Below are 24,230 nucleotides of genomic sequence, written 5' to 3'. Positions count from 1 at the left end.
TTAATCCTGATACTTTGAGATTTCACCTGTGGTAACTATCTTTGCTCTCATTTTATAGATGCCAAAATGCAGGCTCAGAAAAAATGTGGTTTTTCTGGAGGCCACTGTGATCTGGTCCATCGGTAACAGTGGCACTTATTCAGCTATAGAGTTCGTTTGCAGTCACCTTATTTGCTAGTATACACTATTTTAAATTTTGTATTTAAACCTGATTTATTTTTAATAAGGGTTGCCAATTCTTTCTTTATGAGCAAAGAGGTAATGGAGATCTTTTAGCTGTTCTATATTCATCTTTGTTGAGGTGTAAGAAGACATCAGTCATCCATTTCGAGTTGGCTGCGCCAGTGTCTATAGGGCAGAAGTCACCATTTCTGTTCTTTCAAGGCGTGCTCCTTTCAGACAGTGATGTCTTTGGCAGAAAGACTGACACACTTCTTACAAAGAGATTTGTATGACAGCAACTTAGACCTTCTTTTAAACATGCTAAGTTCCACAAGATTTATTCAAAGAGAGCTTCTACTGAAGTCTGTAAAGGGTTCTCCAAGGTAGGATGGCTCAGTAAAGGGGAAATAATTGGAAGTGATGGTAAAGAGAACCCAGAGGTAAATATATTTTTGTATATAGTTGCACAAACTTCTGACATGGGACTTCCTCCTATGATAAATTCTCTTGTGGTGATCTTCACACTTTGCCATGCTGAAGAATTGAAGAACTTATCTGAGTTTCTCAAACCTTCTTCTCTTCAAGAAGAAAGGTCTACAAATCCCACCCACTCTGGGAATAAAATATGGCAGCCCTTTTCTGCTAGCAGTACTTGCTCAGAGTGGTAAATTCTCTTGTATTAGTAATTCTTGTCATGGTTATAAGGCTAGCTACACTCTGACCCTTTCTTGGGTCTCCCTGAATGCACCTCCATTAGGACTAAGGCTTCCTACTTTTCCTTTCCTGGGATGGAATCCGATGGTTCTCCCTCTTTTAGATTGGGTCCTAAGATATAGGCCCTATGTACTGACTATGCTTTCCTGGCAGGTACAACTGGATCCAGGATTGGCCTGGAATCTCCTGGAATCGGCATTGATCTCCCAGTGGCTATTGAAAGCAATCCAGGAGATTTTAATAGGATATTTTAAGAAAATGACAGTACGTCATGTTGGGGGTGGGGAGGGGGGGAATCTCTGAGAATAGCTTGTCAGAGCTGGCAATCCTAGGTACCAGTGGTGGTTCTCTGTGGAGTCTGTGACCAGCTGTGAATAGGGATCCAAACAGCCTTCCTAGAACAGTATTTTTTGTTCTTAACAGTAGGAACAAAACATTAACATAAGAAAAAAGGATTATTAAAACAACAAAAGGTCAACATAAGTCTCTTTCATTCAGACTCCTAGATAGACCTAGTTTGCCCCGACCCCTAACCTCTGGGTTTCTGCATCTCAGTCTCCTAACTCTCACTCCCCCTCCTGTTCAAGGTGTGTCCTTTAAAATCCAGATAGTTTTTGTTCGCTTTTCCTTGAGCTTGGGTCTGCTTTGCCAAACCAGTTTGAGTGCAGCAGAGTTTCAGAAGTGGAAATTCAAAGTGAATGGCTCTTGTGTTGTCTCTGAAGTTTTTGCTAGGAAGTGTGTATCAGGATCCACACAGACACATTCCTTCCTGGGTGCATTTCTGAACAATCCTGCTATTGAATTAAATCAGTATATGCATGCAGTAAGCAGCACAATCATCCAGGCAAGATATGGTATTCATAAATTATTGTAGAGCATCTTCAAATCCATCACAGTTCTTAAAACAAAAAAAAGTTCATGTACTTTACTTTGGAGAATGGTTAAGTTTCCTTGTAGCTTTGGATATTTCTCACATTGGCACTCTCTTCAGGGGAAGGAGGTTCTGCCCTGTCATTCACAGGTATAATTCTGCTTCCAAGATGTGAGCATTAAAGACCTGTTGTGAGAAACTATGAACCTTTCTTATTGAAGACATTTTGTGTAAGCTCAGATAGAAAGTTGAGTAGGAAAATTTTATATGTGAAACTTAAGACTGTCTTAAGGTTCATAGGATTTTTGTAACATTACTTACACATTGCTAAGAATTCTAATGCTTTAATTAGAATAAAACTGTGTACTGGATGTCTTTTTAAAATAAGTCTTTCTAAACTGAAATGCAGCGTATTCTCCTTCCCTTTTTTCAGATCTGTGTGACCTTTACATGGAAAGATGCCTTTGATAAAGGGTCGCTTTTTGGAGGATCTGTCAAACTTGGTATGTAATTCTAATGAAAATAAAATGCAAGTAATTCTTCTAATAACGAATTTTGAAAATATTTGTATTTTGATGGTGGCCTGGTTTTCAACATCACCGTTTCTCACTGTGGCTGTTTTAGTGAGTCCAGGCACTAGAACTCCTCCTCTTGGAGATTTTATCCCTTTGGAGCTATGCAATCAGCAGGTGTTTGCTGCGCCGCAGGACAGCCTTTTCAAAACAAGGCAGCTTTTATTAGTCGATTGGAATACAATATTTTTGGGGTCCCTTTTTTGGAATGAAAAAGCCAAGCTTGTACATGTTACCATGTTGGCAGCACTACCTTCCTCTCTGGCTCCCACTATCCAGGATTGTGTGTCTGCCATGGGCAGCAGAATACTTACTACAGCTCCTGACACATGAGTTCTTTGATTCAAGCTCTACTCATGCTGTTCTCCTATGCTCTGCTGGCCAAGGGAGGTAGTATTGAAAGTTGTCTGGTGGTTGGTCCTCCACTTTTTCTTCGAGGTAATTCAATGTGTTGACAGTTCTTGGGGGTCCATGCTTACCAATCCAGACGTATGCACAGGACCAACACCCATCTCTTATTCCCCTGTCTTAGAGAAGAATTTAAACCCCTCAGTCCTAGAAGGTCATAATACAAAAGTGAGTGGGGAAACCAAGTCACACATTTTTTTTTTTTTAATAAAATATAAAAATTTCCCCCATTCCACTTGGCAATATGTGCAATCACTGTGTTCAGCTGGATAAATAAGACTGACTTCTTCTTTCCCCAGTACGTTACTTTTGATTTCTTACTGAAGCCCTACAGATGCATTTATTACAGTACTGCTCACTGTTGAGGGGTGTCCTGGTAGGCCATACTTCACCAGCTCATGGAGAGGAAACATTAAAATCCCTGGGTCACTACTTGAAGGGAGGGGAAGAAAGGAACAGTTTACTCCCTCCTGCAGCTGCTTTGTTCTAACCGTATCACTTTGGACCTCTCTCCCCTTTCCTTTCTCTTCTCCATCCTGCCCCAGTTTGTTTCCTACAAAATGCTCTACTGTGTGGGGAAGGGAAAGTCTTGTTCAGAGCAGAGAAGGGTGCAGTGCAAGTGGGTGGGAGAAAGCACTTCCAGCAGCAGTGAGTTTACCCTATCTCACGTCATGGCAGCTGCATATGACTAATAACTTCTCCAAGGCTATTAATGGGCTTGGCTGCTTGATATTCAGAGCCAAGTGTTTCCCAATGTGTGGGTTAGGTACATTCTCTTAGGCTGTGAAGAACTACTGGGGGTTGGACAGGCCTCTCAGTTCTCCAGAGTGAAGGCTTAATTTAAATAAGGATGTGTCTACCCTGCAGCTGGGAGGTGCAATACCCAACTCCGATGACAGACTCATGAGAGTGGCCATACTGAGTCAGACCAATGGTCCATCCAGTCCAGCATCTTGCCTCTGACAGTGGCCAGTGCCAGATATTTCAGAGGAAATGAATAGAACAAGGCAATTTGGAGTGATCTGTCCCATCATCCAGTCCCAGCCACTGACAGCCTGGCGCATGGTGTCCCTCATGCTAGTTTTGCTCAAGCTAATGCACTAAAAAGAGGCAGCGTAGATATTGCAGCACAGGAAGCATCTCAAGCTAGCTGCCCAAGTACAAACCCACCAACCCTCTGGGTCTGAGATCAGGTGGCCAGCCCAAGCCTCTGCCTGTGCTCAGGGCCGGATCCAGGGTTTTGGCCACCCCAAGCATCCCCCTTCTCCTCCCCCCCAAAAAGCTGCAATCGTGATATTCGGCGGAAGGTCCTTCGCTCCGAGCGGGAGTGAGGGACCGCCCACCGAATTGCCACCGAATAGCTGGACCTGCCGCCCCTCTCCTGAGTGGCCGCCCCAAGCACCTGCTTGGCAAGCTGGTGCCTGGAGCCGGCCCTGCCTGTGCTGCAGTGTCCACACTGCCATTTTTATCATTCTAGCTCAAGCAAAGCTAGCACAAGTCTGTCTGCTGAGAATCATACCTCTCAGCTGCAGTGCAGACATACCCTAAATCTCTAGCTGTTATGGATGCAGAGAGAATCTTGACAACATGAATCCAGCATAACTAATGCAGAGAGATCTGCCAGAATTTGCAGAGATTGTGAAACAATAGCTCTCAGGTCTGAAATGCACTATTCATTTCAGTAGGTGCTAACTTAAATGTCAGTGATGATAGTTTAAATGTTAATAATTGACTGTTTCACTGATTGTTTAAAGCCATCAAAGAGGAAGTATCATGCACAGTTACACAATCTACTCTTAAGCGACTGCTCACTTTGAGCAGGACTTCAACAATAATACATGCTGGAACTGAAGATTTGTGACTTATTTTCCTAATGTGGGGCTTATCTTTTAAAAGTTTGGGAAATGCTGTGCTAGATGTAAGATTCAGCCTTCTCTAGATAAACAAGGATTCTTCTTTCTTTGTAGTTCTCTTTAACATGCAGGATCAGAGTGATTTGGGTGTTAAAAGTTCCATACAGTTGCTTCCTTAGCTTCTTGTTTGAAACTACTGGTGGTCTCCAAATTCAGAAGATACTTACTTTCCTGTAAGTCCTGGCCTTCTTGTCTTTAGGAGGGCAAAATGCTGAAGCTTATTTTCCTCACAGAATGCTCACTCTGGCTTTTTTGGTTTCAGCTCTGGCAAGTTTGGGATATGAGAAGACCTGCGTTTTGTTCAACTGTGGCGCATTAGCTAGTCAGATTGCATCAGAGCAGAATCTGGATAATGATGAAGGATTGAAAACTGCTGCTAAACATTATCAGGTGTGGAAGTCTCTCTGTACTGACAAACATTGAAACTATTAATTCTTAAAATTAAAAATTTCCAGTTAAGAAAAAAATATATCTTAACCTCCCATTACTGAAAAACTTGAAACTGTTGACCTCTGACTGAACACCAGAACTCTTAATTGGCCAAACTCAGAACACCCCAAATAAACATCTTCTATTTTAACCTGTAAACATGACTCTTCCCTCACCCCCAGTCCCTGCCTTTGGTTAAGTGGTCTGCTGAGCAGCTGGTCTTTTAAAAAAAAAAAAAAAAAAAAAAAGTAAATATCAGTAAAGTATGATGTAATACTATGTTTGTTTGTTTGCAAGTTCCTTGAGAATCCTAAATAGATGGCAAACTATTTTTGTGTTTGCTGAAGCCTTTGAACTGTATTGGCTATGTCCTTGGTAATAAGTTCTTCAAAATCTTTTAAGTTGAGTTCGTCACATCTCCCCTCTCCAAAATTAGGAGCCCAAAGAAATCTGGACATTGCAACAGTGTTTAATTCCCCACCACATCCCGAACTTTTACTCTGTTGTAGTATTTTTGAGGACTTGCTTTTACTGTTATGAAAATATATGGGCCATCTCAAATGTTCTTTCAAAATACTGAGTTTGCTGGCTGTGGTAAGAGAATTCCTTATTGGACTCTTTGCCTGGTTTTGGGTCAAACAAGGAAGTTTGGGATATTGAAGGATATCTTCAGCAAAAAATACAGTGTTGCTTCCAGCTAGGGTCAGCTTTAGAATGTTTTGTAACACAGTAAGGAACTGTAGGTGGTTAATTATGATAGAAAGTTGAGCATAAAAATCATATCTGTGGGAAGCAAGGGCTATGAAAAATGTAGTTTCATGTTCTCCAACATCTTATTTACTGCCCATTTAAAAAAATAAAAATCCCAAGTAGTATAATAGCTGTGAAAAACATTTAGATTTTTCATAACTTGTTTCTTCAGTTATGCAGTATTCTTAGTTCGAACAGCCCATTTTTGGGAAGTATGGAGTGATAACAGTACGGTCATCAGTATTTCAAAGGAGTGCAACTATGATTTTGAAGTTTATTTGTAGTACCATTGCTAAGGTCTCAGCCAGATATCGGGGCCCCATTTGTGCAAACACAACAGACCGTTCCTACTCCAAAGAGCTTGTTCTCTAAGAAGATAAATCAGATCTAAGGGTGGTAGAAGGAAGAGATGCACAGAGATGAAGACATGATTTGTCCAAAGTCACTCAGCAGGTCCCTGGTAAATTTGGGGATAGAACCCCAATATCTGGAATTCCACACTGCCTCCTCTAGAATGAGACGTGCCTTCTCTAACGTTAACTACTCAGTATTCCTATCTTCCATAGCTGTATCGTCAATACAGGAAAAAATTGTGTAATATCACTTAAACTGTATTTCTAAATTTTGTACCTCTCAAGATCTTTATCATAATGCGGAAAGCATAGGTAGCTTCTCTGAGATTCATGTAAAAGGTAAAAACTTTCTCTAGATGTGCATGTATTGTGGATTATGTACACATTAGACAAAAGGTGTATACATTGTTTTGTCAACCTGTACTTGTACTGAAATTGATATATACATAACCTGACAATTGAATCACCTCAGCAGCAACAACAACAAAAACTACAGCAACTTCAATTTGTCTCTTACCATGATTATGGATAGCATACATCGTCTTGGTCTTAAACTGCCTTATTCATAGAATCATTTTAAGAGACAATAGATTCAGAAAAGTCTGTTTAGGTTACCCAGTTTTAACTTTATTTGTATTTTGCAACTCTTCTCCCCAGACTGTTGTTGATACTTCTAACAGAACTAATCCATTAATTTCCATGCTCCTCCCTTCCCTGCCTCTTCAGTATTTACATGCATCTGTCTCTTATTGTATCACCTCATTTTCCTTTCTGGTGGTACCCCTCCAGGTATTTTTCAATCATGGTTTATTATACCATGCTGCTGTAATGCAAACTCAATTGTGCACAACCATGAGGACCCTTCCTTTTTACTGCTTATTTCATATATCTTTAGCATTGCTGTAAGGCCACCTTAATTCCATGTCAGTAGTTTTATTTAGAAGTGTGGACATTGCAGTGTCAGAACAGACCAATAGTCCTTTTACACCAGTATCGTATTTGATCATGACTAGATGCTTCAGAGGAAGTTATTAATGTCCACAGAATGCCCATAACTATGGAATAAAATACTACGATGACAAACTTTTATCTTATAACCTGCACTTGGGGGTTTAATAGCTCTTGTCTTAGCCTGTATCTGAGTGCTCTTAATATAATTCATATTAATCCTAACTTTCCTCTTCATTTGACTTAGGCCTGGTCTACACTATAGCATTCGGTCGACATAAGGCAGCTTACGTTGACCTAATTATGGCAGTGTACACACTACAGACTTGCTCCCGCCGCTGTAAGTGCCCTTAACTTCCATGAGAGGCATAGGGCTTATGTCTGTGTAGTTCAGGTGATGCAGTGTCCATTTAGACATTGCATTACTTACATCTATTGGCTGTCATTCTTGACAATTTCACAGCTGCTGCCCAGGCTCTTGGCTCTCTGGTCCCTGGTGGGAGCACCTGTGTTCCGGATGAGAAGTGTACCTGGGCTCCTGGCTCAGCGCCCAGTGTCCAGTCAGCTGCCCCATTTCTAGCAAGGAGCCGAGAAGCCTGTTGCGTCTTCTCTGTTGCTGGCAAGGAACTGGACTGCCCACAGAGCTGAGCCCTGTCTCTCAGCCCCCCACACTGCACCTCTTAAGTCGGTGGAAGCATTCCTAGTGGAGATGCGCACCATCGACAGAAGGAGGGCGGTATGGACATGAACCACGGCAATAATTACAGAGGTGACTGTAAGTCAATCTAACATAGGTCGATTTAAGTTTATAATGTAGACATACAATGCACTCAACTGAGGGTATCTTCCATATTTATATACTTTTCTCCTTTATAGCTTTGGTTAATAGCTTCTCAGTCAGCTTGTTCAGCTGTCTTAGAACAGGTGGGATCTTAAGAGTTACAAAGCCCATATTCTAGATTTTGTCCTTTCTGGTCTCTGCATTGCTGTTAACTATAAAAGTAAGTTTGTTTCACAGACATCTGTTTATGCTGTACCTTTTCTATAAGCAAAAGTTTGTTTAAAATACAGGAAGAATAATTTATTCATTTTTGCTTTGGTTCAGTTTGCTAGTGGTGCCTTCCAACATATTAAAGACACAGTCTTGTCTGCGTTGAATAGAGATCCTACAGTGGACATCTCTCCAGATACAGTTGGAACCCTTAGTCTTATTATGTTGGCTCAAGCTCAAGAGGTGTTTTTCTTAAAAGCGACAAGAGGTATAACTTTACATTTTACGAATGTACTTAAGTGTTCTTCAAAACTTCCACAAATGTTTTGATTTTGACTTATTAATTTGAGAAATGAAGTTTAGTATCATGTGGGCCTTTCAGAACTGCCTTATTCATCCCTCAACTGTTCTTTTCACTGTAATGGAAGTACTGATTGTGTGAAAACTTAACTCTTCTTCTCATAGTGAATATCAGTTGTCAGGTTGTGACTTGATTTTGAGAAGTGAGATGTACCATTTCATCATCCCGTCTTTCTCTTCCTACCAGGACTGAGCATGCTGCCTGATAAGTGACCATGTTCGTGTTGGAAATCTATCCCAGATCTTGCATGTGGCACAGAGCGCTATTTACTAGACTACTAGAATGACTTGAATTCTGTTTTTCAATTTAATTTTCCTTGATAAAATGCTTCAATGTCATTCCTGTAGATTCATGGCATTGGACTAGCTTTTATTTTTTTATAATAAAAAAATAAATTTTGGATATTGCATAGTGGCAGAGTTGAAGGAAATCAACTAATAACATCTTATGAGAGATTGAAAATAATTTAAGTATCAACTAGTAAACTGCACACTAAGTTTTTATAACCTCGGTCAGGGATGTCTAAATGAAGAATTTACAGTGTTAAAGTATGTTGCTAGAGCAGACCCTGTTCATGTTACATCTGCAGCACCTCCTTGCAGTGAGAAGCAGGGTGACCAGAATGAAGCTTCCCAAAAATAAGTAGGGACGCCTCTCAGTCTTGCTATATTCATGACTGCTGACAGTATTACATAGGGGGACCACTATCTTGGGATGCATTGTGTAGAATACACCCCAAAACTTACCAGTACATTCTTCGCTAAAGGTGAACATGGGGGAAAGAGAATAATTGCTTTGAACCAAAACTGATTTTTTTGGGTTTCCTCTTGCTGAAACAAAAAACTAGTTTTGAGTCAAACAAAACATTTGGAAACAAAAAAAAAAAAATCTTTTTAGTTTTGGGACATCATCAGGTGTTAAATCTTTTTTTGGTGTGCTAAATTTCAAAGCAAAATGCATTTCAAAAGTAAAAGTTGAAATAAAATTCTGTTGCAGAATGGTCTCTTGGCCAAATACAGCCTGTGAAAACATGCATATTTTTGTGCAATTTAATATTTCTCAGTAAAATTTGGCCCACCTATATTCCTGGCCCACTTTTGAACCAAAATGTTCATGTAAAATCTTCCTCCTAATCACAGGCAGCGACAAGTCACATTAGGATTTGTAGGTCTTGTTGACACTTTCCTTCTTCCTGAGAAATCTGGTTTACAGGCATGGATCCCTTTCCGACCTCCGTACAGTAAAGAGGTTGTCTTTCATGGTAGTTACAGCGTTTGTTGGCAATCTCCTACATAAAGGAGATATTGACAAAGAACTGTCTGAAAAGTATCCCAGATGCATCATTATAATTTAAGCAATCTATTACGTGCTTTGGCTCAAGCAGAGAGATAAGGTGGGTGAGGTAGCAGCTTTTTATTGGACCCTCTTCTGTTGGTGAGAGAGACAAGTTGGTCCAGTAAAAGATATTACCTCACCCACCTTGTGTCTCTAATATTCTGGGACTGATAAAGCTATAACTGCACTGCATACAACATTGATTCAAATAGACATTCTAGCTAAATAATCTTATTAGAAGACCTCTGTGTGGCATTTCATCCCAACACAGCACTAAATGGAATTTAAACTAGCAATATAGCAACTTTCAATTGAGATTTTAAACTTACTTGAATATTCTGAACTTGAAAACTTGGTCCAGAGCATGTCTACCTAATCGTATTCATAGCAGTGCCCCTTCTGTCCCCAGTGGATACTGCTATAAAGCATTGTATTGTCAGAGCTGCACTGCCACCACATCTTGTGTGTGAATGTGCAGAGTCCCTCCTGAGCTCGTTACAAGTGAGTAACCTTTCTTTTCATGGAAACATTTGTATTAATGTTTTTTGTTTTTGTTTTTTAATTCCAGATAAAATGAAAGATGCTATCATAGCTAAACTGGCTAATCAAGCTGCAGATTATTATGGTGATGCTTTCAAACAATGTCAATATAAGGACACTTTGCCCAAGGTTAGTAATGCTAATAAAAAAAAAAAATACACTAACATAACTCTAGCTGAGTGTTACATTCTATAAATTATCTTTAAGATGGTTTCTCAAGCATTTTTATGATCACACTTTTGTAGCAATGGGCGGGTGGGGGGGAAAACCTGGGAATTCTTGAGTAACTGTAAGAATCCAGAAAAAACCTTCCAGTTCAAGTATTGTCAGCTGTCAGAAGCGCACTTCAGTTTTCTTTGAAAGCTACTCACTTTAGTATTAAAATACTATATTGAAATACACAAAATACTGTTTTTTTTTAAAACTGTTACTTTGGGTTAACTTGTGACAGTATATTTAGGGATGGCTTATTTAACTCCTTACTAAAATTGTTTTTCAAACTAACGCTTTCTAATGGGGTTTACATATACTTTATTTTGTTGGTGTGACCGTAGAACTATTATTATTGTAGGTCTACTGATAATTATTTAAATCTTGGTTCACTGTAAATGAAAACTTATTTCAGTGGTTTCTGCTGGATAATGGTTTTATTATCCTTATTAATGGTCATGTGGGGAAAAAGTAGATGTAGAACTATCACGTCAGCCTCTAAAGTATGATGACTTGATTAATGAAGAGGGCTAAACATTATTTCATACTTTTTGAAAGTACTTTGTCTTTGGGATCTTTGATGTCCTCTCTACTATTCTTTCTAATGCATGTTTGAATTTCTAATCTTTGTAAAGTAAATGTTGCGACTTCATGGCTTTAATTAAATGAAATGCAATCCCCAAATCAAAATAAAACAATAGAAATAATTTTACCAGAGCAATATTTTTATTTTGACTGAATTCAATCCATGCAGTCACATATCTCTAACATTTACTTCTAATGTTTTAACCTATCTAAACCATTAATTGGGTGATTCTAATTTCCTTTTCTTCTTCCTTTTTCTTCCTGCATCCCATGTTGTCTGTGGTGGTTTATGTGGTTGGACTTTCCCCTGGTCAGTATTTTTATTTCCAGGAGGTGTTTCCTGTTCTGGCTGCGAAGCACTGCATTATGCAGGCCAATGCAGAGTATCACCAGTCTATCCTGGCAAAGCAGCAGAAGAAATTTGGTGAAGAAATCGGGAGACTACAGGTGGGTTGGGGCAGAACTCTTAAGAAATGTAGGAAGACCTTTTTTAATTTCTACCTTTGACACATCTTATATACTTTTAGTTGCAAAACTCAGTCGTTAAGATTGACAAGTTTCCTAAAAAAATAAAATACCCGCCCCCCTCCCCCCTCATACACACATTGTATACTTCTTGAAAAGTTCTTGGAACTTCCATACTGGAATGGTGAGAAATGTCTGGATTCTGAAGTATATATTTCAGTCAGATCTTTGGAAGTATGACACCACAAGAACATATAAAACATAAGAAAGCCCATACTGGTCAGACCAAGTATCCTATCTTCCGACAGTGGCCAATGCCAGGTGCTTCAGAGGGAATGAACAGAACAGGAATTAAGTGATCCATCCCCTGTCGCCCATTCCCAGCTTCTAGCAAACAGAGCCTAGGAACATTAGAGCATGGTTTTGCATCCTGGCTAATAGCCATTAATGAACCTGTCCTCCATGAACTCATTTAGTTCTATTTTGAACCGACTGGTTCGTAGCATTACAAATGCTTAGACACCCACGTCTTCACAATTGAAGATCCTGCCTCTGCCAAAATAGCTTATACTAATACATTTGACAATAATTGCAAACAAGAAACAAATTTTATAGGATGGATGGTGCAATCTGGGACTTACTGAAATATTGGCTCTACTGATAAACCCACTATCTTGTTTTTAATATGCAAATAGATTTTTTTTTAAATGTTTTCTCTAGCCACTGCATCTACTTCCGTGGCTGGGAGTTCTCTGTTGTGACATACAGTCAGTGTCACAGCAAAGGCTTTTTCAAACCATAAGGTCCACCGGTCTTCAAAGTGTGGTAGAGAGAAGAATTTGGCTCTGTGACTGTGTTCCTCAGTATACCCATGTGTTTAAGATGCTAAGAGTGGAATGTTAATCTGAGTTGTGTTTTTTTTTTTTTTTTTTTTTTTGTTCTACATTATCCATGAACTTCTATTTGCTCTATTGGTGGGGAGGCGGGGGAACCACATTGTGATACACACATTGGTGGGATGAGAGATTAAATATGTCGCATGACACTTATTGTGACTGTTATGGCTGTGCATACTTTATCTGGTAATTGACAGGGCTTGAAAGGTTCCTTTCTACATTCATGGGAAATGGAAGAAACTATGATGTAGTTAGTATATTTACACACACAGTAATAAATGACATAGAACATAACTTGATAAGCTATAAGGAAAAAACATCTGGCGGTCTTTGTTACTTTGTGGATTAAATATAATTTTATGTCCATGTTTGTTAGATTCTAGCTATGGGAGATGCCTTCTTGTAGTATTTGCAGATACTTTGTTTAAGTGTAGAACTACCTAAATTTGAGGGAAACATGGTATCTTCACTCTCTTTTTACACTGGATCATGAGCAATTAGCAAATAGTGGGAGGAGGGTAAAATACTGTCAGTCTGTTCTCCTTATTAATAAGGTGGTGACCATTTAACAATTGTTATTCCTTAAACCTAGAGCAGAGATTTAGCCAATCTTAGCAGCCTTCCTCACTGCTGTAAGCCTGTGACCAGCAAGGCAGCTAAAAGTAGTGCCCTAAACAGCCTGATGCCGTACAAGCTTGCCAAGTTTTTGAGTGGCTGATAATACTGTGTGCTGTACCTGTTTTTCCAGCAGTGAGGTTGCAAGTGAGAGTCAAGACCAGAGACACAGCCTGCATTTTCTATCTTTGCTATTCTTTTCTTTCCCCATTTAGTTTTTGTCTTTTAGGAAATGGGATTGGACTTTAACAATCACAACTCCAGTCCATCTCAGATAACTTATTCTCTCTTCCCTAAAAGGACAGTTATTACCATCTTTAATGCCATCTAAAAGACTTTTTTGCACAAGGGGGTTTTTCCTTCTAAAATCTCTCTCCAGCTAAAGGGAACAAGTGATGTAGTTAAAGTGGAAGCCTCACTTAATACTTTATGCTTCAAATTCTTTAATTTGTTTTTCTGTATCTTTTAATACAGTGGCTTTCAACCTCTCCTCCTCCTCCCATTTGTGGTCCCCTAAAAAAGTTTGAATGGAGATATGGATCACTTTGGAAATTCATCTTATGGTCTTTGGACCACTACCATAGAAGTCCTAGACTGAAAACTGACTGAACAGAATTCAACTATGAATGTTTCTTCTGTTCAGCATGGCATGTGACGCAGCATGGGAGAGGGCGCTAAACTGTGGGCTTCTAAGATAACCATACTTCTGGGTTTTGACCCATAAATGAGGGTATACACAAACTGTTGATTGATCAGAAAAATTGAATGCCTTTTTTGGGATCTGAAACTTTATTTTCATAGTCCCCTTTCGTGGACTCCTTAAACATAATCAACGGACCCCCAGCAGTCCTCGGGTCGCAGGTTGAAAACCATTGCTGTAATAAAAGGTTCAAAAGGATGTTTAATGATGTTTACAATGGTACTAAACAGACTGAGGTCTCTGTATGCCAAATCTCAAACCTTGTTTAAAACCATTCAAAGTTGGATAGTGACTAAGTTATGTTAATACCTTTGGCATGTATTAATTTAGATTAAATATATAACACCACCCACTGTTTCGGGCCTGCTTCAAATATTTCAGTTTAAAAATCACAGGGCATGGCTTAAGAAACACACTTCCCATTTATAAATGGTTTATTTTATAAACTGTAAAAGTGCCCTTAAGGTAAAATACTTGTTAAATGGTTGATTAATGTTATAAGTATGTTAGACATAAGTAGAAAGGGTTTTATAAATACCCTTGTTTGGTTGGACAGCTCTCTGGCCTCTGGCTGTGTGATACTTGGTTGTTCAAATAGGGAAATGATTTTCTTTGGTTTTTGAAATGGGAGGTCTGCGCTACTAGAGGCGGGTTAAAGTGGGAGAATGGGTCTCCTGTGGCTGGTGTTGGTGGGGTGGAAGGAGGGGAAATAGGTGTCCTTTGGTTAGTAATGGGAGTGAACGGTGTTTTCCTCGGGTGTAGATGGCAGGTCAGGGTGGAGGAAGAGGGTTCCAGGTTCCTTATTCTCAACTTTTCGGAGTCTGAGCTGGGGCTTAGTAGACAGACAGTGGTAGCAGGGAGATGGCTGTAGAATTCCAACTCTAGGTGTGCAGCTGTTTCTTAACCTTTCTTTATTGCACATTGTTTGAGAAACAGGCAAGAACTGGAGAACAGGGGTGGAAGTACACCATGTCTCCCATGAACCTTTAGCAGCACATGGGAAGGGGACACAAAGGAAACTACATATTGTAGCGTCTGCCACAAGGCTCCCTGAACTAGGAACAATCAACTCAGTCCTAGTCCTTGGAGCTGAGATAGTGTTAGCTTTTTTGAGTGGTCTTGTGAAATAATTTTACCCCAAATTATAACTGAATTCTGTGGATTTTGGAGACTATTGGTGAGATTACTTAGGGTATGTCTTTACTAGCAATGTTAAAGTGCTGCCACAGCAGCGCTTTAATGTGGCTGTGTATTGCGGCACCAGCGCTGGGAGAGAGCTAAAAACCCCCACCTCCACAAGGTGCAGCACTCAAACACACCCTTGAGCGAGAAAGTTGCAGCGCTGTAAAGTGGTAGTGTAGACAAGGCCTCAGTATGAACTGCAGAGGACTCTTGATCCCATTAATGACAGAACTGTATATAAAGTCAGTGACTGTATTGCAAGAAGTAATTTTGCTAATTCTTCTCAAAATCCTTAGATGGGGACATTCCCTTAGTAGGCAGGGAGCAGCTAATGCTGAATCTTATGCCTTTGCAATAACCGTAGTTGGCTAACTAAGATCAGCTGTTTTACTGTATATTGTTTGTGTTAGAGATGGAATGCTGCTGGGAAAAGGATTGGGTGGAGAGATTATTTGAATTGTAATTGTGCGTATTTTGATTTTTAGCACGCATCAGACTTGGTAAAAACAGTGGCGTCTCGTTATGATGAATACGTAAATGTAAAAGATTTAGCTGACAAAATCAACCGCGCCCTTACAGCTGCCAAGAAAGACAATGACTTCATTTATCATGACCGGGTTCCTGACTTGAAAGATCTAGATCCCATTGGCAAAGCCAGTCTTGTGAAATCTACCTCAGTTATTGTCCCTATCAGCCAGAAGTTCACTGGTAAGCAAAATATTCAGAGCAGATTTAGAGGTGAAATGTATCTTACCTGTATATGAGATTAATATGGGCTCCAAGTTCAATCGTAGCTCTGTGATTTAGATGTACAATATTAAAGTTCAATTTCCAATAGTGTATTCTTCTTCAAGTGCTTGCTCATGTTGATTCCATTCTAGGTGTGTGCTCACGCCCATGTGCACAGTCGTCGGAGATTTTTGCCTTAGTGGTATCCATAGGGTCGGCTGTAGTGCCCTCTTGAGTGCTACGTTCGTGCATTGGTATATTAGGCGCTGCTGACTCTGTGCCCTACCAGTTCCTTCTTACCACCCGTGATGGTTGGTCAGAGCGCCTTGTCTTGCATCACTAGAACGTTAGGGGTTCTTATAGGCCATTGTTCTGTCTCCTTTGTTGTTAGTTGATAGATACTTAGTTAGACCTTAGTTAGAGTAGTTGTTTTTAGGAGTTAGAGTCCCGGCTGGGACTTCACCTCGGAGCGGGGCGTGCCTCGTTCCTTAGGCTTTAAGCCATGTTGATCGTGCAGCTGGTCGATGCCCATTAGTGACCCCCATGAGAGCTGTTTAAAGTGTTTGTGGGAATCCCATCGAAAGGATAAGTGCAAGGTCTGCAAAAACTTTTGTCCTTGAACTCGGAAGGAGCGAGATATCAGCTTGAGGGCCCTCCTCATGGAGGCTGTGCTTCGTCCCATCTCGGAGACCTCTCGATTGGACTCCCGACCCAGTATGTCGGCGCTCCATGCAGCACACCACCGGCACCAAAACCCTCCCGGCACCGTTCCACCTCCCAGTGCTGAAGAAACGGTCAAAGTCAACAGGCCCTCTGGCACTGCAGAAAAAAGGTGATTCGGGTAAAGGACCTCTGTCAGGCCACGTGCCCGCTCCAGAGCTGCTCGGGTGTACCGCTGCGGTCAGACCCCCAGTCCAGCCAGGGACCCGACTCCTGGGAGCGGCAGGGTGTACTGGCCCCTAGTGGGGTCATCTATGCCCAAAGTGGGCCTGGTGGCCAAGCAGGCCAACCGGGCACCGCAGACACAAAGCCAAACGACAGACCCAGCCAAGGCCCCAGCATCTATGGGCAAGCCGGTTATGGGACCGCCCCTAAAACAGCAGAGTGTACCTAATTCCCGGACTGCAGTCTCGGTCCCCAATTAGAAGAGACAGGTCCCTGACACCAAGGTCTCCACCTACAAGGCATGGGACATATGAGTCGCGACGCCGATCCCTATACCCATAGTACCGTTGAGCCTCCCGCCAGAGTTCGCCACGGTGCAGATCACCACCTCCTAGGTGGTCTCCCAGGCATTGATTCCGCCCTGGTGCGGGATCATTCCTGGTTGCAGCATGGGTCTGATTCCCTGGAACAGTCTTCAGGCAGGTACCTGTCCTTTCCCTCTCCTTACTGGTCGCTGACAAGGGTCAGTCAGCAGACTCGGATATCTATGGCTCCGCCCTGGTCACCGGAAAGGCAATGGTCCAAGCCTGAAGGGGAGTTCAGCCCTTCGCCTATAAAAGGCAAATCGCCACCAGCCCGCAAGACTGGCCTGGCTTCTGCGGCAGTGGTGTGGAGGCAGGGTCAATGGCCCGCTCAGTGGCAGTACTGGAACCTGTGGGGTGGACCGGCATAACAAGTACCATACTCCCACCGTTCCTCCCAGGCCAGATCGGACAAGCTGCCCCCAGCACTGCTGGCACCCGAGTCAGAGCACAGTGCCAAATCCCACACGGGGCGACACAGCAGGCCCCGATGCCAAAGGAGCTGTTCCCGGACGAGAAAGGGGAAGCCGCCCCTCCCTCTGCTGTACAATATCTTGGTTGTCTCTGGACAAAGTGTTAGCAGGCCCCTTGCAAACGAGCTGCTCCCCTGACGACTTCAAGGAGCGCCAGGCCAGGCTCAAAAGGATGGCTGAAACCTGAACTTGGAGGTCAAGGAGCTAGCGGAGGAATCAGATGATCTCTTTAATGTTATATCTTCCTCTACCCCGGCCTGGGTTGCACAGCCCGTCCAACCAGGGGTCCTTAAAATTGCCAAGTCTGTGTAGCAAACCCCCTCTTCCATTCTGCCTACTCCAAGAAGGCAGAAGAGAAGTACTGTGTCTCTGCAAAGGGGTTTGAATACTTGTCACCCTCCAGCGGGATCTGTGGTCGTGTCCGCCATCAGTGAAAGGGCTAGGCAAGCAGCACACCGAAAAATAGACGCCAAGAGGCTGGACTTGTTTGGCAGGAAAATTTATTTGACGGACAGCCTGCAATTTTGGATGTCTAATGGTGCTGACACCCTCCAGATGGCCTTGGATGCTACGGACTTGGCGGCCAGGATAGTCGCCTTCGTGGTGGTCATGAGGCGGAGCTCCTGGTTACAGTCCTCTGGGCTGTCCCAGGAGATGCAGACTACCCTTCAGGACCTTCCGTTTGAGGGAGCAGGGATCTTTTTGGAGCTGACAGATGCACAGCTCCATGACCTTAAAGATTCCTGTACCTCCTCCATTCCTTGGGCCTTCACACCCCTCAGCAGGCTAGAAAGCCTTTCTGTCCATCTCTGTCGAGGCCCTGGGTTGTCCCCCAGTCCAGCTCCTACAGAAACAAAGGATTTAAACTGTGTCACCCTTCATCTTCCCGTTCCTCAACCTAGCCTGGTTCTTCCAGAGGCCAAGGAAGCCAGAAATAGGATTTTGAGGATGCGCCCAAGGACAGCGCCCCAGGATCCACCTCCCTGCTCTTTCCTCAACTGCCTGTGCCCCTTCCAGTCGGCTTGGTCGCAGCTGACCTCAGACCCTTGGGTGGTTGACATAATATCTTCAGGCTACACCCTGCAGTTCGTGGCCAACTCTCCCTCCCACCCCCCATTACCTGCACATCAGGGACCCCATTCTGCCATGGGACCTGAATTTTAGTGCTGTCACAGCTCACGGTACCCCCCTTTGAGCCTCTGGCTTCCTGCTTTCTCTCGTGTCCTGTAAAGTCACGTTCCTTGTTGCGATAACATCCACCCACTGGGTTTCAGAGATCAGGGCATTTACCTCGGAACCGCCCTATACAGTCCTCTATGAAGGCAAGTTGACGCAATTGTTCGTTGTGGTGGCTGACAGGACGAAAAGTTGTCCAGTGTCCGCTCAAAGAATTTCTTCTTGGATCACTGCCTGCATTCGCCACTGTTACGATCAGGCGAAGATGCCACCTCTGGCGATTGTAACTACGCGTTCAACCAGGACGCAAGCCTCATTAGTAGCTTTCCTAGCCCAAGTGCCTATCCAGGATGTCTGTAGGGCGGCCGCCTGGTCGTCCATCCACACGTTCACGTCCCATTGCGCACTTACTCAACAGGCCCGGGACGATTCTGGCTTCAGTAGAGCAGTACTGCAAGCCGGTAGACTGTGAATTCTGAGCCCACCTCTGAGGATACTCCTTGTGAGTCTCTTAGAATGGAATGAACAAGCACTCGAAGAAATGGTTACCTACCTTTTTTGTAATTGTTCTTCAAGATTCGTTGGTCATGTCCATTCCATTACCTGCCCTCCTATCCCTCTGTCTGAGTTGCCGGAAAGAAGGAACTAAGAGGGCGTAGGATCGGCAGTGCCTAATATACCAACGCATGAGCGTGGCACTCAAAGGCACTACAGCCGACCCTATGGATACTGTTCAGGCAAAAATCTCCGACTACGTACGTGGGCGCGCACACCTAGAATGGAATGGACATGAGCAACACATCTCTAAGAACAACAGTTAAGAAAAGGTTGTATTGTGCATTAAGCCATTGGTTTTAGTGTCAGAAAGATTACTGACAGGCTCCTGCAAAGGGTAAATCTGCAATTTCAAGTTAGGACTAGTTCAGATTTGAATAAACTATCTCAAAATGCTTGGATTAAGCACAATAATCTGGCCTCTGAAGGAGTTTTGTTGAAGAGCTCTTATCCGACAACTTGCCTAATGCAATATGTTAAAATCCTATACGTATCCTCTACCATGAGTCTTCTATGATAAATCTGAAGTTGCAAGTTTTGAATGTTGGTACCAGGCCTAAGGAAATGTTGACTTTCCTCAGTGGTATTTCCCACTCAGTTTAGAAACTTGGATTTGTGAAATTTCTTTATCAGTAATTGTCTAGATGAATCTCTAAGGATCTAGCAAAAGGATATAAGGAAGCTCCATGTTTTTTTTGGTCACCTTTATAGTTGCATTAAAATAATTATACTGCCTCAATCACAGATCTGTTTGAGAAGATGGTTCCTCTGGCAGTGCAGCAGTCTCTGAGCCTCTACAACCAGAGAAAGGCAGACTTGGTAAATAGATCAATAGCCCAGATGAGAGAAGCCACCAATCTGGCAAATGGGTGAGTGGTGGTTATTGAGACTTCTGATCTTTTTCAAAACACATTTTTTAATTGTGTGTCCAGAATAATCAAAACCTTACTTTTATCCACTTCAGTGAAGATTTATTTAAATATTTTGTTCAGATTTTTTTAAATCTCTGGAGGGGAGAATGTGAATACTAATTTAAAATAAAGTCCCAGTCATGCAAAGTGATAAATCACTTCTAATTTCCATTGGCTCAGCACTTCTCAGTAAGGGTCTTGCAGGACTGGGCCAGTAAATACTGTAATAGTTAGACTTCTTCTGTTGTAGGAGGTAAACCAGGTTGCCACTCAATAGGGTTTGGAAATTTTATTAGATACCTAATAGTCAGAGGACTAAATTAGTCTAAATTAGATTAGCCACATATGGATACAAAAGATTGAGGGCTGCACCATTTAGGGGCAACATCCAGATGTGAAGCCATTTCCTTCCCCTCCTAAGCTTCTGGGAAATGGAAGGTTACTGAGTTGTCTGCCATAGTGCTGTCCTTACAGTCTGCCTGTGAGTGTCGTTGATTTTTTTTATTTATCTTCAGTTAGTAGGTGTCTTATAAACTGAAGCCCCCACCTGTGGCTGTTAGGAGGAACATTCTCTCTTCTCATCCCTCTCACCTCAAAGACTCCTGGTGGCTGCCCTATGGTATATGGCTTGGCTGAAGAGGGATATAGCAGTACGGACAAGTAATTTTTGCTTTAGCCAGAGAATCACTTTTTCTGGTTGCTCCAAGGAGGGAGTCCCAATACATTATCCCTTTTTCCAAATCTGTTTGGTCAACCTCCCCATTAAATGGTTCCAGTATGCGTCTGCTTCTGTTTTCCAGAGCAAAGTTGAAGTGAAATGGACCTAATTCTTTTTAGTCTCCCTACTTCCTGCAGGCATCTGAATCACAGTAGTGATTGGCTAGCACTCTGCAGTAGTTTGGCAAAACTATGAGAAGCATCAAGGCCATTAGACCAGTTTCAGAGTAACAGCCGTGTTAGTCTGTATCCGCAAAAAGAAGAACAGGAGTACTTGTGGCACCTTAGAGACTAACAAATTTATTAGAGCATAAGCTTTCGTGGACTACAGCCCACTTCTTCGGATGCATATAGCATATGCATATAGCTATATGCATCCGAAGAAGTGGGCTGTAGTCCACGAAAGCTTATGCTCTAATAAATTTGTTAGTCTCTAAGGTGTCACAAGTACTCCTGTTCTTCTTTTTAAGGCCATTAGTTTCTTCTCTGCAGACATAAGAAAACAGCAGTTTTACATTTAACTCATGGTTTTAAAGGCTTTCCTCATGAACAAAGTATGAAGCTAGAGATTTCATTTTTTTAAATTAAACTTAGGTTCTGTAGAGGCTGATGTTGCTTGCTCAGGAAAAATCCCTACTATTCCCCTGCATGAATGAATATTTCAAGCCGTTGAATATTGTTTCAATGTCTTGAAACAAGAATTTTTATTAAAAAGTAAATACAAGTTAAATATAAAGCCAGGGTTCTGGATGAAAGTAGATAACAGTTGTGTTCAAAACTGTCATATATTGCTTAAAATTGTCTACAAGTCTACTGCTTTGCTTTATAAACACTAAAATACAAAGGAAAAATGATAGACAAGTTAAGTTACCTTTTTAAAAATGTTTAAACTATTGCTTTTTTGGTTAAGTATGTCCTTTGAATAATCTTTAAAATTTTCCAGTTTTTAAATTGTTCTCCAAGATTTCATTATGCTCCTGTTTGTTTCTCCCCCCCCCCCCTTTTTTTTTCTTGTTCTCACGGCCTGTTTAATTTGGATACCAAAATGATTCTTTTGATGCTGTGATTTTTGTGGTGTACTAATTGTAATGCAATACATTGACCTTCTCAGAGTATTGGCTTCTCTCAACCTGCCTGCTGCCATTGAAGATGTGTCTGGTGATAGTGTTCCTCAGTCTATTCTGCAGAAGTCTAAGTCTGTTATTGAACAGGGAGGCATCCAGACCATTGATCAGCTGATCAAAGATCTACCAGAACTGCTACAGAGAAACAGAGAGATCTTAGATGAAGTAAGCTTAGAAACAACTGAAATAATCTTTAAAATGTGCAACTTTAAGAATCTAACTCCGCTTCTTTAAATAGTAAAGCATACTTGTTATAATCGCTTCTCGGCTCTCTGTGAGCTGAGGGGTGAAAACATTATCTACTATCCTTATCAGTTTAATATTTTAAAAAAAATTAATTGGATTTATCTAAAATAATTTTGTCACTTTAGTGACATGAATAAAAGTGCTTGGTTGTGTGAAGGTTTTAGCTTTTAAGTGTGATGTCCAAGGATATGCATGGAGGTTGGTAGACAATTTATCTACAATTGTCCTGTGTCACATGTGGTGGTATTTTGACAGATTTTTTTTTTCAGTTTGAGATTATGGGGGGAGGGAAACTGGTAAAAGTAAGAACATGATTCCTATTATAGTCACTACTACTTCAAGTAGTGTCTCTGAGTGCTCCATTCTAGGTGCTCTTGCACCGAGTGTGCCTCAGATCAGAGATTTTAGGTAGTCGTGTCTGTTCAACCCTGCACATGCGTGCCCTGGAGCCTCATGCCCTGCACCAAGAGTATATAGAGCTGCGAGGGCGAACCACCCTCATTCCTTCTCAGCTGCCTCAGCCTGAGACAGAGCCTCAGAGTCCAAGTTGAGTATACCTCAACTGTATTTTTCCTGATTCTTAAAGCGTGAGCTCTTAGTTTCCTTTGTTACTTAGCTATAGTAATTCTTATAGTTTAAAAAAAAAAAGATTTTTTATTTTTACTTACACTTTTAGCATAAGGACCAGGACCATTGTCCCTCCCCCTATTTTTCTGTGTTTCTTCCCCTCAGGGGAACTGAAATCCTGGGAGGGTCTTCCCAGGTTTAAACTTTGCCTTTCGTGCCAAGAGGCTATCCTGGTCAATGATGGATACTCCTAGTGTGTCCGCTGCCTTATGGAGTTGCACTTCCCCACAAAATGTAATTTCTGCCTGAAATTAAAGTTGAGGGCAAGAAAGAACTGGGAACTTAAACTACATCTTCTTATGATGAAGGGTTTGCGCCGACCAGCTTCTGACTCCGGCCAGCAGCCCCGCCTGTAGAACGGTCTGAGAACAGGTCATCTGCTTTGACCTTGATGCAGCACTCCCCCTGAGCATCAAAGAGGAAGTCTCCAGAATCCTCTCAAAAAGACCCTAGAAAGCAATCTTCCAGTCGTATGGTAGAGAATCTACCTCAAAGACGGTATCCAATTCAAACACCTGTTTCGGCACCTACCAATATCCAACTCAGTACCCATGAGTCTGCAGGTTCCTCAAGTACCATGACCATCGGCAAACCTAAGGGACTAAGGGTTCTGACTCTTGAAAATCAGTACTATCAAGTCAGAGCAGAAGAGCAAAGACCAGCTCTTCTAAATCTGTACCGACAGAGTCTACTAGGACCTCAGTACCCAGCACTTTGCTTCTGTAAAAGACCAAACTGACACCTACTGGTAATTCGGTACCGTAGGTGCCTTATTCCACCATTACCTCTACTCGCCTTGCTTCATCAGTACCACCCACTGTTTCAATATGCAACAGTTTTCATTTCCTTGGACTTAGCAGTAACAGAAAAGCCTGAATCTCTTCTGATGAGTTCTCGGTACTGACCATCTCTTGTTCCCTGGAGATTTGCCTGGTTATGACAGAGTCTCCGTCTATCTCTGACTGCTCCATCTCTACCAAGTGAGGGGGGACCTGTAAGAGACAGACACAAAATATTACATCCCCTCCAAGGACTCTGAATTTTTATTTTTGCATCCATCCCCCAACTCCCTTCTGGTTGACGTTGTGCACGAACATGGCAGACAGCACCACATTAAATCGATTTCATAGGACAAAGATTTTAAAGCATCTTGATTTTTTTTTTTTTTGGCCATAAGTCATGCTCATAGGCAATCTAACAACTTAGAATTGTCAATTATCAAGCCCTCATGGTGAAATACAGCCATACTAACTATTCAAAGTTGAATACCTTTATTGAGCATCTTCCAACAGGCAGATGGAGTAATTCGGGTGATCATCGCTGCAGGCTAATTGTGCTTGCAAGAACATCTCTGCATGCCTCTTTGGACTCCACGGGTAGAGCTGCTCATTCTATCTCCACAGCAGTAGTCACGAGGAGGGCCTT

The 24,230-nt window shown here is 41.9% G+C and overlaps 1 protein-coding gene across 2 annotated transcripts in view; it reads left to right on the top strand.

Moving 5' to 3' along the window:
* The window catches only part of PDCD6IP (programmed cell death 6 interacting protein), a 51,695-nt gene that overhangs the window by 8,004 nt on the left and 19,461 nt on the right, over positions 1–24,230 (top strand). The window contains exons 3-10 of one of the 2 annotated variants that reach the window (XM_054019447.1): positions 2,181–2,250; positions 4,903–5,030; positions 8,226–8,379; positions 10,376–10,476; positions 11,458–11,589; positions 15,486–15,708; positions 19,926–20,049; positions 21,920–22,097. In XM_054019447.1, the coding sequence (XP_053875422.1) occupies positions 2,181–2,250; positions 4,903–5,030; positions 8,226–8,379; positions 10,376–10,476; positions 11,458–11,589; positions 15,486–15,708; positions 19,926–20,049; positions 21,920–22,097 (1,110 nt within the window). The remainder of the gene's footprint in view (positions 1–2,180; positions 2,251–4,902; positions 5,031–8,225; positions 8,380–10,375; positions 10,477–11,457; positions 11,590–15,485; positions 15,709–19,925; positions 20,050–21,919; positions 22,098–24,230) is intronic. The other variant, XM_054019448.1, reaches the window with a different exon arrangement.

The sequence above is a fragment of the Malaclemys terrapin genome, chromosome 2 (genome assembly GCF_027887155.1).
Source record: "Malaclemys terrapin pileata isolate rMalTer1 chromosome 2, rMalTer1.hap1, whole genome shotgun sequence".
NCBI classification, from domain to species: Eukaryota; Metazoa; Chordata; order Testudines; family Emydidae; genus Malaclemys; species Malaclemys terrapin.
The sequence above is the reverse complement of the archived record's forward strand: the minus strand, read 5'-3'. Positions and strand labels throughout refer to the sequence as shown.